The following is an 18,417-nucleotide window of genomic DNA, read 5'->3' on the forward strand; positions in this document are numbered from 1 at the left end:
GTATAAATAAATTGTGCCGCACAATTTTATAATTTGCCAACAGTGATAAGTGTGTATGATAAAATAATTTAGTTCAAAAATAAATCTGATTCGTACAGGATGTTATTTCTTCAATTGTTAAAATTTATTATTTGAGTGGCCATTGATACGAGTGTAGTAAAATGTGTTAATAAAATGCTTATTTAAATACTTCTTCAACCACTTTGAGTAGCTATTTATTTATGTTTTGATGTCTAGAGCTCAGTTGTGATATTAACATGATGGTTATAAAAAAGATGTGTACTTTAATAGCGTTTGTAATTCTTTTGAGTTTTGCAAGTGGGGAAGAAGCTAAGGGTAGTCTTACGTTTGTTATCGATGACACAAGCTCTATGCAACCTGATATCGATCAAGTTAAAGAGAAAACAAGTGATATTTTTGCAGCCGTACAAAATTCCAATGCATCACAAATGGATGAGTTTATTATTGTGACTTTCAATGATCCTTGTAAGTAAAATTTTATCTCCATAAAATAGTAGATTATAACAGTACAACATCTTACGTCACGGGTGCCGGAATAAATCCCAAGTGTATCGAGGGAGTTTAGAGTAACTCCCGAGCGTAGTGAGGGTGTTGCATGTAGAATCCTGAGTGAAGCGCGGGGTTAAGGGGCGCCCAAGATTAAGACAGTATTACTCCCAAGTTCAACACTCTACTTTTCACACCTCGCAAGACAATATAATCAAAATCTTCCCATGCTTAAATAGGTACCTACCTATCTGTTTTAAGAAGTTTCTGGGAGGTACATAGGTAGGCTGGTTTTGTAGGGACTTCTACGCGCCACGGTCTGGTGCCACCTGAATCCAGCAGCTTCCTGCAACTCGTTTGATGTCGTTTGTCCGCCTAGTGAGAGGTTCTTCCAATGCCTACCGGTGCGAGCAACGTGGGAACCCCACGTCTATCGGTTTTTTGAACTACATAATATGTGCCATTCCCTTTGCCACTTCAACTTCGCAACTCGAACCAGAGGTTCTCCTACTGGTCTCCTCATTTATGATTTGATCATATCCACTCGAAGCATGGCTCTCTCTATCGCTCGCTGAGTGACTCAGAGCTTTCGTATGAGGTCCGTATTAAGCGATCATGTCTCGGATCCATATTATGTCTTCACCGACAAGTGGCAACAACCACTGTTTGCAGAAACACCGAACCAAACGCATCAAAAATTAGTAACAGAAATAAAAACGATTAGAATTGAACAGAGAGGCACGTATCTCTATAAGAGATCTCTACCATTGACAACATTAATCTTGGATACGAGAATTAGACTCCTCATTTTACCTCTTTGTATGTGACTATCTTTAAGCGCTTTTAATGTTGGATATGATTTCTTTCTCATTGTGCTCCATTTTCTTATTATTTTAGTGTAAAGTCATACAGATGATTTTTAGGGTTCCGTAGCCAAATGGCAAAAAACGGAACCCTTATAGATTCGTCATGTCTGTCTGTCTGTCCGTCTGTCCGTCCGTATGCCACAGCCACTTTTCTCCGAAACTATAAGAGCTATACTGTTGAAACTTGGTAAGTAGATGTATTCTGTAAACCGCATTAAGATTTTTAGACAAAATAGAAAAAAAAAAACAATAAATTTTGGGGTTTCAGTTCTAAGTATACCTACCTACTTAGAACTGAAACTTAAAAATTTTTTTCATTAAACCCATATGTGTGGATCTATGGATAGGTCTTCAAAAATGATATTGAGGTTTCTAATATCATTTTTTTCTAAACAGAATAATTTGTGCGAGAGACACTTCCAAAGTGGTAAAATGTCCCCCCGCCCCCCTGCAGTAACTTCTAAAATAAGAGAATGATAAAACTAAAAAAATTTATGATGTACATTACCATGCAAACTTCCAACGAAAATTAGTTTGAACGAGACCTAGTAAGTAGTTTTTGATTTATCGTGCAAAATGTCGATAAAATACGATTGTACTACGGAACCCTCATTGCGCGAGTCTGATTCGCACTTGGCCGGTTTTTCTTTTTACCTAAGTTTCGCAACCATAATTGAGAAAGTAGACCAGACGTAGCATTTCACAAGGCTTTATCGGTATAGATCATACCGAAACTATAAAAGCGTCTGGTGTGATTTTTTTTGAAACACTTTTATTTTTGTAGATTTTGATTTTCGAATAAAAACAAATGATAGCGATCTCTTCACAAAAGCATTAATTGGGATACAACCTGGTGGCGGTGGTGACTGTCCAGAAATGGCAATGGCTGGAATCCAAGAAGCTCTCGAACATAGCAAAAGAAATTCATTTTTGTATGTGTTTACTGACGCGTCTGCTGTGGATTATGATCAATATGAAAACGTCAAAAGTTTAGCGCAACAGAAATCCATTCAGGTATAGGTACTTGTAATCATAAGCGCTGTGGTCTTATTTGTGGGAGGTCCCGGGTTCGATTCCTGGCAGGGATTTGGAATTTTTAATTACTAAATTTCTGGTCTGGTGGGAGGCCTCGGCCGTGGCTAGTTACCACCCTACCGGCAAAGCCGTGCCGCCAAGCGATTTAGCGTTCCGGTACGATGCCGTGTAGAAACCAAAGGTGTATGGGTTTAATAAAAACTGCCATACTCCTTTCAGGTTAGCCCGCTCCCACCTTAGACTGCATCGTCACTTACCATCAGGTGAGATTGAAATCAAGGGCTAACTTGTATCTGAATAAAAAAATATAAAAAAATATTATTATGATTTGCAAAAGGTCCAAAACAAAAAAAATAGTAGCAAAATATTGTTTTACTTAACAATGGAGAGTCGAACACCAGCTTCCGCGCTAACCCGCTGCGGGATAGCGCAAGTGAAGTGGGGCTGTGCGTGGCATCCCCCGCCTCCTACCCCGATTATCATCTCGACCTGTCCCGTAGGTACTATACATAGTTATGTTATATCTTGTACGATGGCACGGAACCAAACTACTCAAGCGCGAGACCGACTCGCACTTGAGTAGTTTTTAGGGTTCCGTGCCTCAAAAGGAAAAACGGAACCCTTATAGGATCACTTTGTTGTCTGTCTGTCTGTGGGTCTGTCAAGAAACGTACAGGGTACTTCCCGTTGACCTAGAATCATGAAATTTGGCAGGTAGGTAGGTCTTATAGCTGACATTCGGGGAAAAATCTGGAAACCGTGAATTTGGGGTTACATCACACAAAAAAAATTAAATTGTGGTCATAAATTAATAATTAGTATTTTCCATTTTCGAAGTAAGAAAACTATATCAAGTGGGATATCATATGAAAGGTCTTCATCTGTACATTCTAAAACAGATTTTTATTTATTTTTATACATTATTAAGTTTTTGAATTATCGTGCAAAATGTCGAAAAAATAAAATTGTATTACGGAACCCTCGCTGCGCGAGCCTGACTCGCGCTTAGCCAGTTTTTTATATATGTCCTTTGTGTGTACAGTTGTATAATAAAATGTTTTGCTTTTTACAGGTTAATTTTCTTTTAACCGGTGAATGTGAGGATGATTCGGTAGAGCAACACCTTGTGTACGACCATCTTGCCGCAGCCACTTCAGGACAGGTCTTTCATATTGACAAAGACGATATTAGCAAGGTAAAAGCTACTATAAATTACTTTTCATCTCACTCGCTCGGAAAGAATCCGTTTGCCCTTTGAAATCTGAGTGGAAAGTGGTAATTTTGCTCGCTAGCGCACCTGAAAAAAACTTTATTCATTTATAGAATCTTCTTGAATTAGAACCTGCTTCACTGTCTGACTTGTGGCCTATTAATATAGAAACTTCTTATTGAAACCTTCATGGTAATGGCGCCTCTTGTTACTTGTATCAATCATCTAGCGTTTTCCTCGCTGTAGTGAGATGAAAAGTTGTGTGTTTCGCGCGGCTGCAAATTTATTTGCGCTCGAGCCTTTGAATTCCTCGCGACAAAATAACAAGTTTGCAGCCTTGCATAACAAATAACTATTTAGATCAATTACACACTAGCATTTCTCCAGGGTACGTCGAACCTACGTGTAGCGCAGACCCTGCAACGACGCGATGCTCACGCTGCGTTAGGCGTTGTCCTAATGCAACGCGATTACGCGATCATCGCAATTTCACGCGAATTTTACTCGTACGAACGCGCGATCAAACATACTGATCGTGATGATTGCGTATATTATCTCGTTCTATTTGACGCAAGCACGCAATGGTCTCATCCACCTCATCACTTGCGCAATATTCGCGTTATCGCGTTGTATTAGAACATCGCCTCACGTTATAGCTCCTCTTTCGGGATTCGGCAAATAATTTGAGTTCGGACAAACTTTACGATATTTCGGCATTCGACAAATTCACTAGGCACAGTATTCTTCGGGATATGGAGAATGGTTTGTGTTTGGCCAATTTTTAAATAAGTTTGGCAAAAAGTCATGTAACATGTTAGTAGGTACACCTACTTAGTACCATCCCAATATTTCCATCATCATCATCATCACCTTAGAATGCTGAGTATGTTTATTTGAAAACGCAGAACTGAAAAGTATTGAACGGACTTATTCCAGTAAATTGGGTTTTGGAAAAGATTTACTTAGTTTTATTTGCATAATAATAAGAAATTACCCATTTATTAAGAAGTAAGAAGCGAAACACATACATACAATGAAAGAGGATCGCGCCTGAGTGCCAAAAGTGGGTATTACCTACTAACAGTGGCGTGCAGCTCATAGAGACATAAACGCACTGCTTACCCTCATTGTAATAAGTCAATGCTTATTTTTCATTTTAACCTGCCGTGTAATAAGTTCATACCTAAATGCATACCCTGGCTTGAACTCCTGTGCACGCCACTGCCTACTAAGCCTCCGCTCTCCGTCCGTCCAGCGGGCTGTATCTCGTGAACCGTTATAGATAGAGAGTTGAAATTTTCACGGAATGTGTTCTATTGCCGCTATAACAACAAATTATAAAAAAATTAAACGGCCGTCATGAAAATTAAAAATTAAAAAAAATTTACTTTGACCGATTTCACTTGCCCGATTTTTAAATATACCTACTCGAAAGAGATGTGCGGATTGATTCGCTAACTGTGTCTAACATTGAACCATAGCCGACGAGCTCATTTGACACTGGTTGATTCTACATTACTGATCCATTGAGTGATAACCAAAATAGTTTTTCGTAGAAAACCTTCAATGGATTAAAAACAATTAATGTCAAATGAGCTCGATGGCTATATTCACTGAGTTAGCGTATTAGTTGGCTGGTTTAAATTATATTATGATTAAAATCGACTCTTCATGAATATTGTTTACGTTGAGAAATATATATTTTTATGATTTCAGATCATTGAATACATTCTTGCAAATTTACGGAACAAAAGGATTATTTTACTACATAAGACTTATGAATATACTCGTAGATGTAACAATTTAAAAGTAAGTATTTTCAATTCAAGCACGTTTTATGTAGGTACCTACCGGCCCTTCCGCACAACAGGCTCTATCCGTAGACTGAGTAAAAAAGCTAGACTATTGTACCTACTTATTAATTGCTTTCAGTTTACAGTGGACAGCAAGGTTTGGGAAATTCTAATTGCCCTATCAGCTTCGAGACCCTTATATTATAGTGAGCTCATAGTGTATGGACCTGGTGGTACTAAAGAATCAATTCAAGATTTTATAATCACGGAGAACACAATCGTATGTAACTTGTAATCGTATGTAAAAGCTCGCAATTGTGAGCTTTTACATACGATTATAATATTAATATTATTATACTTAAACTAGCTTCTGCCCGCAGCTTCGCCCGCGTGGCCTACAGGAAACAAATGGCATTTTTTTTAGAAACAAACATTATAACATCAGGACGCGCATCGAATTTTCCAAAAATCCTGAAACACGTATTTCTTCATTTGTGACCGAAACCCCAAATACCAATTTTCATGCACATAACTTGACAAATGATGGACTTTCATACAAACTTCCATCCCCCATTTAACCCACTTAGGGGTGGAATTTCGAAAAATCCTTTCTTAGTGGATACCTACTCTTTACAAAGAATGGACCCTCCAAATTTCATGTCTTTAGGACCAGCGGTTTAGGCTGTGCGTTGATATCTATGTCAGTCAGTCAGTCAGTCAGTCAGGACTTTGAATTTTATATATTATATATAGATGTAAAATTTTTGCGTCTTACTAAAAAATGAAGATTTGAAGCACTCAATTCGTAGTTTTAAATCATACCCATCATACCATAATTATGTTAATAGGTATGCAAGGAACCCAAAGCTTTAACTAATTGTTACAATCCGCTAAAAAAGCTGTTTCGACGGATTATAGCAAATTAAGTTTTTGTTTCCTTGTATATCATACCCGTTGGTCTATTCTCCTATCTGACTACTTAGTGCTTGGAGTCATATCCCTGTCATATCCCTTCCAAGTTAGCCTGCTTCCATCATAGACTGCATCGTCATTACCACCTTTCACCATTAAAGTAAAAAAAAAGATAATAAGTAAATATTACCAGGGTACATTGGGGTAATTTCGACAGAAATTTGTATGAAATGGTCTAACGTTTTTATAAACAATTTTTCTAATTAGGTCCATTTATGATTTACCTCTCTATACATGCTGAAAGATATTTTGAGAAACATGAGATACTCATAACGTAGGTAGATAGTTTTATATTTTTACATTATTGAAAATTGGGTTATTTTTCTTGGAATTGGGGTAGTCTGTCTTGATTTATTTCCGAATTTTATCAAAAGTGGTTTTTATTGCAACTCGAACCCAAGGTTTACGTTTATTTTTCGATCGTCTTTACCCCTGAAACAAAATATCATCACTTTTGCTAGTAGTTTCGCTAAACTGCTCTTCTACAGATTTGGTATTTTGGAATTAAACCAGATCGTATTTACTGTGAAGATTATATAGATGTATCTGAATAAGGGTATTTATAAATGCAGTGCAAAAACAGAGCACACGTTGCGACCCTTTACTGGATGCGTAAATAGCAATTAACAAACATCTTGCCAAAATTCCAAAAAAATAATGTTGGGGCTATTACAAAAAAAACGCGCGTATTGAATTTGTTTGAAACTCACTTAACGCACGTCCGTTTGACACTAGTGACTTGCGACGCCTGTAGCGGTGTAGCCATCAAGGACAATAAAGACGGCGTCTAGCCTGGTGATCCTATCAGTATATAAAGTTAGTAGTAGGAAAAATTAACTTTCGGAATACTTATACCCAAATTCGCATTTACCCCAATGCATCCCATTTTTTTAGATCGTCAAAATGCAAGGCAAAGCGGGTGAATACGTCATAGAAATAATAGATTGCGAAGGAATTACAATAGTTGTAAGTGCTGCGACATCTGTAAGTTTCAGTCATGGCTTTTCTCCTATCAAACCAAGTTCTTTAGATGAGACTTCCACAAAGCCTGTTCCAGGTAAGTTATATTTTAGTGTCTTGCTATTGAAGACCTTTATGATCACAGCTTTATTGACATCAAAGTCAAACTAAGTAATAGTGATCATGTAAAGTTCGAGGCTGATACACAAATCACAACCTCGAATTGGAATTCTCTTCTGACGCCGGCTCCACACGTCGTTGGCCCCAACGCTGGCCCCAACACAGTTCGCCCAAAGTGTTCATCGGAAGATTAGCATTGGCCCCAACGTTGGCAAAGCTAATTTTCCGCATCCTCACGTTGGGCGACCAGTATTGGGGCCAACGTTGGGGACAAAGTATGGAGCCGGCATGAGAGACAAACGTTCAGGACCAAAACATGTCAGCTTTTGTGTTGCTGACCAAAGCAGTGGCAAAATCAAATCGACAATTTCAAAATAATTTTAAAACCAAAAAATATGCGTTAGGTAAAAGTTAAGGCAAATCTTCTAAATATTTAAAACGAAAAGCTGACTGACTGACTGACTAACTGATTTATCAACGCACAGCTCAAACTACTGGACGGATCGGGCTTAGGCATGTAGGTAGATAAGCCATTATGACGTAGATTTATATGTAGAGGCTAAGAAAGGATTTTTGAAAATTCAACCCCTAACTTGAACTGAACTGAACTGAACTTGAATTTATACTTTGGCGTAAGATTTTTTACACCTTTATTAACTGTTATATCCCCAAGCCACCATAATCCAAACTTAATAGTCGCTGAACGTTCCTCCCTGTGGTGGGGACAATACGCAGAGAAACTTTCAGCTTTTATAAAATAACGAAGGTCTGGTAGGTACGCGCTGGCTCTTAGTCCATTAATGTTGATGATGTATATAGTGCGTACCGGTGCGTACATTTTGCCCTATGTGTCAACAGTCATGTCTAAAGTACGATTTTAGTCCTTATTTCAAGGGTGAACCGTACTTTTGACATGACAATTGAAACCGTGCAATTTTTTTATTACTTTATTATAAACTAGGATTAAAATAATGACGAATTAAATCGATCAAATGACAAAAAAGTTATAAACATTTAAATATTTTTGATTAGACAGAGTGTGACGCCAAATGCTATCGCTATGATAGCATTTTGACGTCACACCTTAATAATGCCATAGTAGCTTCGTGCGGTTTCATACAATTTTCGTTTTGCGAGAAAGGGATAGAAGACCCTCCCACTCGAAATTAAAATGCCTGTAACTTTGTAAATCTTTGTTGGATGTTAATATTTTTTTCAGCGTAGATACGTCATTATTTTTATCCTAGTTTATAATAAAGTAATAATATTTATCAAATTCAAAAGTAGGAAAATACCCAATTATGGCGAGTGAGTTCTCAAAATGTATACATTTACTAGATGATGCCCGCGACTTCGTCCGCGTGGATTTAGGTTTTTTTTATCCCGTGGGAACTCTTTAATTTTCCGGGATAGCCTATGTGAACTAACTTTATAGCAAATATTATCAAAATCGGTTAAACTGTTGGGCCGTGAAAAGCTAGCAGGCGGACAGACAGACAGGCAGACATACAGAGTGGACACACTTCGCATTGATAATTTGACCGAACGAAGCGTGGTCTCTGAGTCTACTTGAGTGAAATTGCAGTTGTCCGTCTGTCACAGCCTCATACCTTTTTATCTTACACGCAGCTGCACCAGACGGGCGCATGCATACATTTTGAGAATAGAGCTAAAATGGCGAGTCAGGAGCATACATTTTGATATCTCACTCGCCATTTTAGCTCTGTGCCAACTGTCATGTCAAAAAGACGATTTTAGGAATTTTAAAAATGAACTGTGAACCGTACAATTGATACGACAGTTCACACATTATGGTGAGTGATTTTTCAAAATGTAGGTACATGCACTTTACCAGTTTTATTGGTTGATGCATTGAAATCTACTTTTCAGGTACACAATCATATTTGGCAATCGCACTAACCAACGAAGAAAGAGATATCACATTAAAAACTGTTGAAATTCGGGATACGGACGATAATTTAATTCCACCCGAATTGCCACTAAAGTTGGTAGATAATGACAAGCAATTTTATATTACAAATTTATTTACTCCACCAACAAAGACGTTTACAATTGCGGTAAGAAAATAAAATACTTAATTAAGAATTTTTTGCCACCTACCTACTACTTAATGTTCAAAGATTGTTCGAAGTTGGTGTTCTCATGAACATTATCCCGCTCATGAGCAGTTTACCAGATTCTCATTTCACCAGATTCGCAACTTACCACATTCTCAATTCACAAGATTCGCAACTCACCAGAAGTACAGTTAATAGTAAATAAGTAAATAATACAAAAACAAAGAAATTAAAAAACTAGCATATTTACAAGCAACAATAGAAATAAAGTGGTACCAGAACCAGTGGTAGATGCATCCGACTATTCGAAAGTACTTGTAAAAGTTTATTTGAATAAAAAAGATTTTTATTTATTTTTATTTTATCAAAGAAAAATCGGCCAAGTGCAAGTTTGACTCGCACACGAACGGTTCCGTCCCATCGTACAAGAAATAACACTTTTAATTTTTTTTTCTTTCATCGTGGTCATTACGAAGTTTTTAATAATTTTGTTGTTATAGCGGCAATAGAAATGAACACATTCTCTGAAAATTTCTCTACCTATCACGATTCACGAGATACAGACTGACACAGACAGATGGACGGACGGACGGGCATCGGAGTCTTAGTAATAGGCACGTGGGCACCCTTCGGGTAGGGAACAATTGGCCAATTTCCTTAATCTCTATTGTTGCTTGTAAATATTCTAGTTTTTTAATTTCTTTATTTTTGTTTTATTTGCATTTAACTGTACTTTAGTGAGTTGCGAATCTGCTGAGTTGAGAATCTGTTGAGTTGCAAATCTGGTGAATTGAGAATCTGGTGAGTTGCGAATCTCGTGAATTGAGAATGTGGTGAGTTGCGAATCTGGTGAATTGAGAATCTGGTAAACAGCTCATGAGTGATTTTCAGATGTTAGTAGTAGCTATTAACCGGGACTGACGGTTTCACTTGCTCTCTGAGTCGGTCATCCACCCAGCCAGCAATGTGAATCAACGTTGCTTAACCAGCAAAGTCGATTGATATTTACTGTTCCAACTATGCCACACCATCCTCCAAACAGCTATAACGAAACATATAACATTTCAGGTAATTGGATACACAAAATTAAATGAAAAAATAACCAGGGTATCTCAAACGAGCATAGAGTATCATACACCGCTACCTGGAGGTAAGTTCTCACTACGGAAACAAATAAAATATGTAAAGAAATATAAATTTAACATGCATCATAATCATCAACCCATGGCTCGGTCTCCTATCTGAATAATAGGGCTTGGCCATGGTCGACAACCCTGGCGAAATGTGGATTCGCAGATTTCACACACCTTTGAGAATATTATGGAGAAGGTGTAGGTCTCCTCACGATGTTTTCCTTCACCGTTACTTTTTTATATTTTCTTCGGAATAGTATTATAAATCACGTCATGCATTGCCAGACACTTTAGACTCGTGGCGACCTCGTGTACTTTGACGTAAGATTTTTTTCTTCCACTTTTTCGGAATTTGCTACTTTACTGAAGAAAGGATTTCACTACATAGGACTGCTATCGGGTCTTTACTGGCCGCACGTCACGGCTCTCTCTCTCTCTCTCTTTTTATAATGACTAAGTTATCAATTCACGGCGTGTATGTGAGCAGATACAGTTACTACTTACCGTTATAATATTATGTACTTCATGTTAATGATCTTCAACTTTCTCATCAAGTTGTTCCAGTGTATACAGCACCTACAGTCACTGTTTTAGGACCGAAGAAGGTTCCTGGGGATAATCAAAAATCTGTGTCCTTAAAATGCAAAGTGACTGGATTTCCTAAGCCTGAAATTTGGTGGGAAGATGAATTTCACATAAAGAGTGATAAAGATAAGGTACGACCGTTTTCAACAAGTAGGTAAAAAGCATACAATCTGGAGAGATCCAGTAGTGTTATGCTTTCGTTGCTTTTAAATTTTATTTCGTGGCATACAATAATTTCACTACTTAACTATGCTTTTTACGCATAGGTAGAACCAATTGGTATTGGTACAAACATTAATCCTAAATTGGATATTGAAGTAGACAAAAATTAGGACGTTAAGTTTTTGAAATATACCCACAAGAAGTTAGAAGCATTCATAGTGGTGTTTAGTTTGTCATTCGTTGTGTTTAACTAATAGGGTATTTCAGAACGTTTTAGAACGTCTTAGGGTATTTTAAAATGTCTTAGAAAGACTGCAAATTGAGCCCAAACAACTTTTGCTTTTGCAAGACATTGTTGGATTTAAGCAATTTAACTGCGGCTATCAGTTTCTCTCTCATCTTGCTGACATGGCACGGGGTCAAGTATAATGTTCGTCCTCATTCTTAGGATTAGATCTCAGGTGTCAAGCCTAACTAATATCTGTTGGCTCAATGAGAGCAGGGACAAAGGTATCAGAAGCCTTTTAATTATAATTCACTAACTATGCTAAACTGTAGAAACTGCAGTGTCACTTTGTAAATTACATTTTTACGTGTTTGTAATTCTAGTTATATGAAATTGCTCCAAATGAATATTTGATTGTTCTGCTCATCATAGTATCAAGAACTGTAACATTCACTTGCAAGGCAAAAAATTTTAGGGAAAACTCAGACAATGTTACGGTGACAGTACAAAAGGCAGCTATAGTAACAATTTTAGAGGGAAGTGAATTAACTGTTTATAATAATCAACCTATAACGTTAAACTGCAAAGTAGAAGGATTTCCTGAACCAGCCATCACGTGGGAAGACCAGTATCAAAATGTTTTGCCATCTCAGGTACGGCCGGTTTTGACATTCGATTATTTTATGAATAAAATTAAATTATATTATTTTGTAATCTAACACTCAATTTTTTTTTTATTATTACTATATTTTTTATTTAGATGATGTGTTCCAGTGTTGGGCAATGGCCTCTTCTTCCTCCTTTCATTTATGTCGGTATATTTCGTTGCCGAAATATGTACGTTGAATATGCGATTATCCGTCCTCGTCATGATCAACCCATCGCCAGCCCACCATGGTTCTCCTCTCAGAATTAGGTTTGAGAACATTATGGAGAACTCTCAGTCATGCAGGTTTCCTCGCGATGTTTTCCTTCAGCACTAAGTACTTAAGCGATACTTAATTGCGTTTTAAAACGCGTTTTCGCATAACCCCAAAAATTAGAAGTGCTTGCCCGGGATTGAAACTCACGAATAGGAGGCGGACGTCGAGCTGTCTATCATATTTCTAATAAATGACGAATTTTCATCATCAGAACTGGGATTACAGCACGATGCTTCACGTCCAACTCCATCTTAAATTTTCAGTAATAATTCCGATTTTAAAAACTGTACAAGACAACAAAAGAACTTTTAAAGCTTTTATTTCACCGTCACAAAAATGATGAAAATTCGTCATTGTACGTGCCAAGTAATATTTAATATAAAACTAGTTTTGGTCTTTTTTATTCCATTCTTATCTTTTATTTTTGATGTTATAGATAAAGGCAAAAACTCTGCCATACGAGTACATAAGTACCTTTCACATAAATAAAGCAACTGTAACTGATAGCGGTACATACATTTGCAAAGCAAAGAATTTTAAAGATGACTCCGGCTCAGTCAAAGTTACTATAATAAAGAAAACTTTTTTAAATGTTTTGGAATATCCAAAAGGTTTGGTTCTTTATTAAATAGAATTACTTGTCATAATACAGTTTATACGAATAACTAATACTAATAAGGCTGTTTCTGATATTCTAGATAGCACTGTAGAGTTTGGAGACTCCTTAGAATTAAATTTAAAAATTGATGCGAGCCCACCGGCAACAATTAGCTGGTACAAAGATGGTACAGAAATCAATAGTAATAACGATATGGAAATAATCACTTCTTCTCAAGGCTCTTCTTTGAAAATTAAAAGTGCAGAAGCGTCTCTAGAAGGAAAGTATTCTGTGATAGCTTCAAACGGTCATACGGCAGATAACAATAAAGAATATGATTTCAAAATTACCGGTAAGTTGTAGATAATTACTTATATGTAACTATTACAGATAATGGCTTATGAAAGTTTAGTTAGGGTTCCGTACCTCAAAAGGAAAAATGAACAATCATAGGACCACTTTGTTGTCTGTCTGTTCGTCGTGTCTATCACATCACAAAAAATTAAAATGTGTTCCCGAAAAAAATAATTTACTAAATCACTTAATAATATATAGTACGCCACAGGTCGAGATGGCAATCGGGGAGGGAATGCCCCGCACAGCCCCTGCACTAGCTATCTGGTGCAGTCCGTCATTAACTTGCAGTTTTCCTCATAAAACTGTTAGATATACATTGTACGATGGTACGGAACCCTTCGTGTATGAGTCCAACTCGCACTTGACCAGTTTTTATCACTAGTGTTCACGACAGGTCGATGACAGTGTGAGGGACCTCCCCTTCCCCCCTCTGCACTACTCACCTCATACCCCGATTGCCCTTTCGACCTGACGCGAATAATACAAAATTATCAATTACAATAATGATTACATGAAAAACAATTACTAATTCACATCAATATATTGCAGTAACGATAAAGGAAAATGCAGCTACAGTTACAATTTTAGAGGGAACTGGCGTAACTGCTTATGAAGACCAACCTCTAACGCTAAACTGTAAGGTAGAAGGATTTCCTGCACCAACCATCACGTGGGAAGACCAGTATCAAACTGTTTTGTCATCTCAGGTACAGTCGGTTTTGACATTTGAATATTTTCTAAATAAAAATAAATATCTCTTGTAGTCTTACTTGAAGTCCTATATTCAAGTTATATACTTGTAATCTTACATTCAATACATGCAATGAAGGTTTGGTAGCAGTTAATCTTAATAGTTATTTTTAATTTCAATCACATTTATTTTTTACCGCTTTTTCAATCACTATTGTTAAAATTGCTATGTAATTTATAAATGAGTTAGATATCTATTTTTTTTTTATGTGTTCCAATGTTGGGCAAAGGCCTCTCTTTCCTCCTTTCATTTATGCTGGTATATTTCATTGCTCCTGTGATATACTTACAACGAATGCGCGATTATACATCATCATGATCAACCTATCGCCAGGCCACTACTGAGAATGGGTGTCCTCTCAGAATGAGAAGGGTTTAGGCCACAGCTGCAACGCTGGCCAAGTGCGGATTGGCAGGCTTCACACACCTTAGATAACGCTATGGAGAACTTTTATGCATGTAGGTTTTCTCACGATGTTTTCCTTCACCGCTAAGCCATTATTATTATAATAATATATATATTGGCATATATTTATGCCAAGTAATATTATTTAGTACTAGCTGATGCCCGCGACTTCGTACGCATGGATTTAGGTTTTTAAAAGTCCCGTGGGAACTCTTTAATTTCACGGGATAAAAAGTAGCCTATGTTACTCTCCATGTCTTGAGTTATTTACCCTTGCAAAAAATTACGACGATCCGTTGCTCCGTTCTGACGTGATTGAAGGACAAACCAACAAACAAACACACTTTCACATTTATGATATGGGTAGTGATAAACGAGTTTTGGTTTTTTTTAATTCCCCTCTTATCTTTTATTTTTGGTGTTATAGATAAAGGCAAAAACTCCGCCATACGAGTACATAAGTACCTTTCACATAAATAAAGCAGCTGTAACTGATAGCGGTACATACATTTGCAAAGCAAAGAATTTTAAAGATGACTCCGGCTCAGTCAAAGTTACTATAATAAAGAAAACTTTTTTAAATGTTTTGGAATATCCAAAAGGTTTGGTTCTTTATTAAATAGAATTACTTGTCATAATCCAGTTTATACAGAATAACTAATACTAATAAGGCTGTTTCTGATATTTTAGATAGCACTGTAGAGTTTGGAGACTCCTTAGAGTTAAATTTAAAAATTGATGCAAACCCACCGGCAACAATTAGCTGGTACAAAGATGGTACAGAAATCAATAGTAACAACGATATGGAAATAATAACTTCTTCTCAAGGCTCTTGTTTGAAAATTAAAAGTGCAGAACCGTCTCTAGAAAAACAGTATTCAGTGATAGCTTCAAACGTTCATACAACAAAAAAATATGAATTCAAAATTAGCGGTAAGTTGTTATCTGCTTACAAAAGTTAAATACATATACTTAATAATCCTTCCAAATTATCAATATAATTCGAAAAAAAATACTCATTCATATCAACATATTGCAGTAACGATAAAGCCAAAGGCAGCTATAGTTACAATTTTAGAGGGAAATGACTTAACTGCTTATGAAGACCAACCTATAACGCTAAACTGCAAGGTAGAAGGATTTCCTGCACCAACCATCACGTGGGAAGACCAGTATCAAAATGCTTTGTCATCTCAGGTACAGCCGGTTTTAACATTCGATTATTTTATAAATAAAAAATAAATATCTCTTGTAGTCTTTGTAGTCCTATATTCACGTTATTTACCTACTTGTAATCTTAGATTTAATACATCCAATGACGGTTTGGTTAACAGTTTTAATTTTAATCACATTTATTTTTTACCGCCTTTTAAATCACTATTGTTAATATTGCTATATAATTTATAAATGAGTCATAATATTTATTAATTTTTGTATGATTATGTATTTCTAGCATGATGTGTTCCAATGTTGGGCAAATGCCTCTCTTTCCTTCTTTACATTTTTAGTTTAGTTTAATATGCTTTATTGTACACCAAAAAGAAAAGACACAAAAAGAAACATGTAAAAGAAGAACATACAATTAGCGGCCTTATCGCTGTGAAGCGATCTCTACCAGCCAACTAGGTTGAAGAGGATTTAAAGGCTAGTGAAACTGGGTTTAAGGTGTACGTAAGTTGTTAGGGAACATAAAGATAATAATTACACATTTTTCACATTACATATAACATTTATGCTGGTATATTTCATTGCTCCAGTGACATACAACGACTACGCGATTGTATGTCATCATGATCAACCCATCACCAGGCCACTACTGAGCATGGGTGTCCTCTCAGAATGAGAATTAGGCCATAATCTGCAACGCTGGCCAAGTGCGATTTATCAGACTTCACACATCTTTGTTAACACTATGGAGAAATTTCAGGCATGCAGGTTTTCTCACGACAACCGCTAAGGAATTAATATTTATTTGCTTAAAACACACATAACTTTGAAAAGTTATAAGTGTCCGACCTCTCGAATAGGAAGCGGACGTCTAACTACTAGGCCGTCTAAAATAATACAAAAACTAAATTAATTATACCTACTCTAATCTTTATTTTTGATGTTATAGATAATTGCAGCAACTCCGCCATACGAGTACATAAGTATCTTTCACATAAATAAAGCAGCTGTACCTGATAGTGGTACATACATTTGCAAAGCAAAGAACAATTTTAAAGATGACTCAGGCTCAGTCAAAGTTATTATAAAAAAGAAAACTTTTTTTAATGTTTTGCAATATCCGAAAGGTTTGATATTTTATTTAAGAACTACCTTATGCTCGCGACTTCGTCCACGTGGACTACTCAAATTTCAAACCCCTATTTCACCCCCTTAGGGGTTCAATTTTAAAAAATCCTTGCTTAGCGGACGCCTGCGTCATAATAGCTATCTGCATGCCCAATTTCAGCTCGATCCGTAAAGTAATTTGAGCTGTGCTTTTCCTTTTACATATTTAGACATATTTTGTAATGTACCTACAGCTTTAAATAAAAAAAATACAATTTATGATATTATATAATATATTCTAATAGGTATCACATATTAGTAATTAGAATTACAAGTAAATTACATCGTTGCTTTAATACTTATAAAACGGTTTTTTTCAGATATGTCTGTAGAATATGGCAAATCTGTGGAATTACATTTCAAAATTAATGCCCAGCCACCAGCAAATATTATCTGGTACCTGGATGATAAAGGAATTAGAAATGATAATGATTTTGATATTTCTTTGGACAGTTCTGTTCTAAAAATTAAGAATGCTCAACCTGGACTTCAAGGAAAATACTATGTAAAAGCCTCTAATGTTAATGATCAAGTGAAATATGAATTCCATGTCACTGTGACTGGTACAGGTACTACATTATTCAATAATTTTGAAATTGGTTAAATGGCGTAAAATATTAAAAAAAAAAAATCTATCTATTTTTTCTTCCAGAAGTGCCAAGAGTTAACAAACATATTAATAGTTACACAAAACACAAGGGATCAAGTGTGGATTTAGAGTGCAGGTATAATTCTCTTATGTTATATTCATCATCATGATCAACTCATCGCCGGCTCACTACAGAGCACGGGTCTCCTCTCAGAGTGAGAAGGGTTTTGGCCATAGTCTACCACGCTGGCCAAGTGCGGATTGGCAGACTTCACACACCTTTGAGAACATTATGGAGAACTCTCAGGCATGCAGGTTTCCTCACGATGTTTTCCTTCACCGTTAAAGCAAGTGATATTTTAATTACTTAAAAACGCACAAAACTCCGAAAAGTTAGAGGTGCGTGCCCGGGATCGAACCCCCGACCTCCGATTGGAAGGCGGACGTCCTAACCACTAGGCTACCACGGCTTATGTTATATTACTTACAAAATATTAAGGCGCTATGGTTACCTAAAGTTTCCTTCTATATCGCACATTCTAACATTTTCAATGATTGTGAAAGAAACAGTACACTTTTAACAAAAATTTGGCTTAGGCAAGTCCTAAACGATAAAATAACGTTCATTTTAAACATATTTTTATCGTAAATCGTAATATAGGTACCTACTTACATAGTTTTGATGTACAGAAAAATACTGAATATTTTCCTCATTTTTCTCTACGAAATACTACTGATATTACAAAAAAAATATGTCTAAAATGAACGCAATTTTATTTTTGGCACTTGGATGAGCTACATTTGTTAAAAATA

General features: G+C 36.4%; 1 protein-coding gene across 1 annotated transcript in view; it reads left to right on the top strand.

Moving 5' to 3' along the window:
- The first annotated feature begins 260 nt into the window (after positions 1 to 260).
- Positions 261 to 18,417, top strand: part of LOC117992714 (hemicentin-2-like) — a 36,608-nt gene continuing 18,451 nt past the window's right edge. The window contains exons 1-14 of the mRNA XM_069506015.1: positions 261 to 486; positions 2,158 to 2,387; positions 3,481 to 3,603; positions 5,335 to 5,427; positions 5,551 to 5,691; positions 7,278 to 7,440; positions 9,354 to 9,541; positions 10,610 to 10,691; positions 11,239 to 11,390; positions 12,031 to 12,300; positions 13,007 to 13,181; positions 13,269 to 13,401; positions 17,463 to 17,584; positions 17,668 to 17,740. Coding sequence (XP_069362116.1) covers positions 261 to 486; positions 2,158 to 2,387; positions 3,481 to 3,603; positions 5,335 to 5,427; positions 5,551 to 5,691; positions 7,278 to 7,440; positions 9,354 to 9,541; positions 10,610 to 10,691; positions 11,239 to 11,390; positions 12,031 to 12,300; positions 13,007 to 13,181; positions 13,269 to 13,401; positions 17,463 to 17,584; positions 17,668 to 17,740 — 2,171 coding nt within the window. The remainder of the gene's footprint in view (positions 487 to 2,157; positions 2,388 to 3,480; positions 3,604 to 5,334; positions 5,428 to 5,550; positions 5,692 to 7,277; positions 7,441 to 9,353; positions 9,542 to 10,609; positions 10,692 to 11,238; positions 11,391 to 12,030; positions 12,301 to 13,006; positions 13,182 to 13,268; positions 13,402 to 17,462; positions 17,585 to 17,667; positions 17,741 to 18,417) is intronic.

Source organism: Maniola hyperantus, chromosome 22 (assembly GCF_902806685.2).
Source record: "Maniola hyperantus chromosome 22, iAphHyp1.2, whole genome shotgun sequence".
In the NCBI taxonomy this organism is placed as follows: domain Eukaryota; kingdom Metazoa; phylum Arthropoda; class Insecta; order Lepidoptera; family Nymphalidae; genus Maniola; species Maniola hyperantus.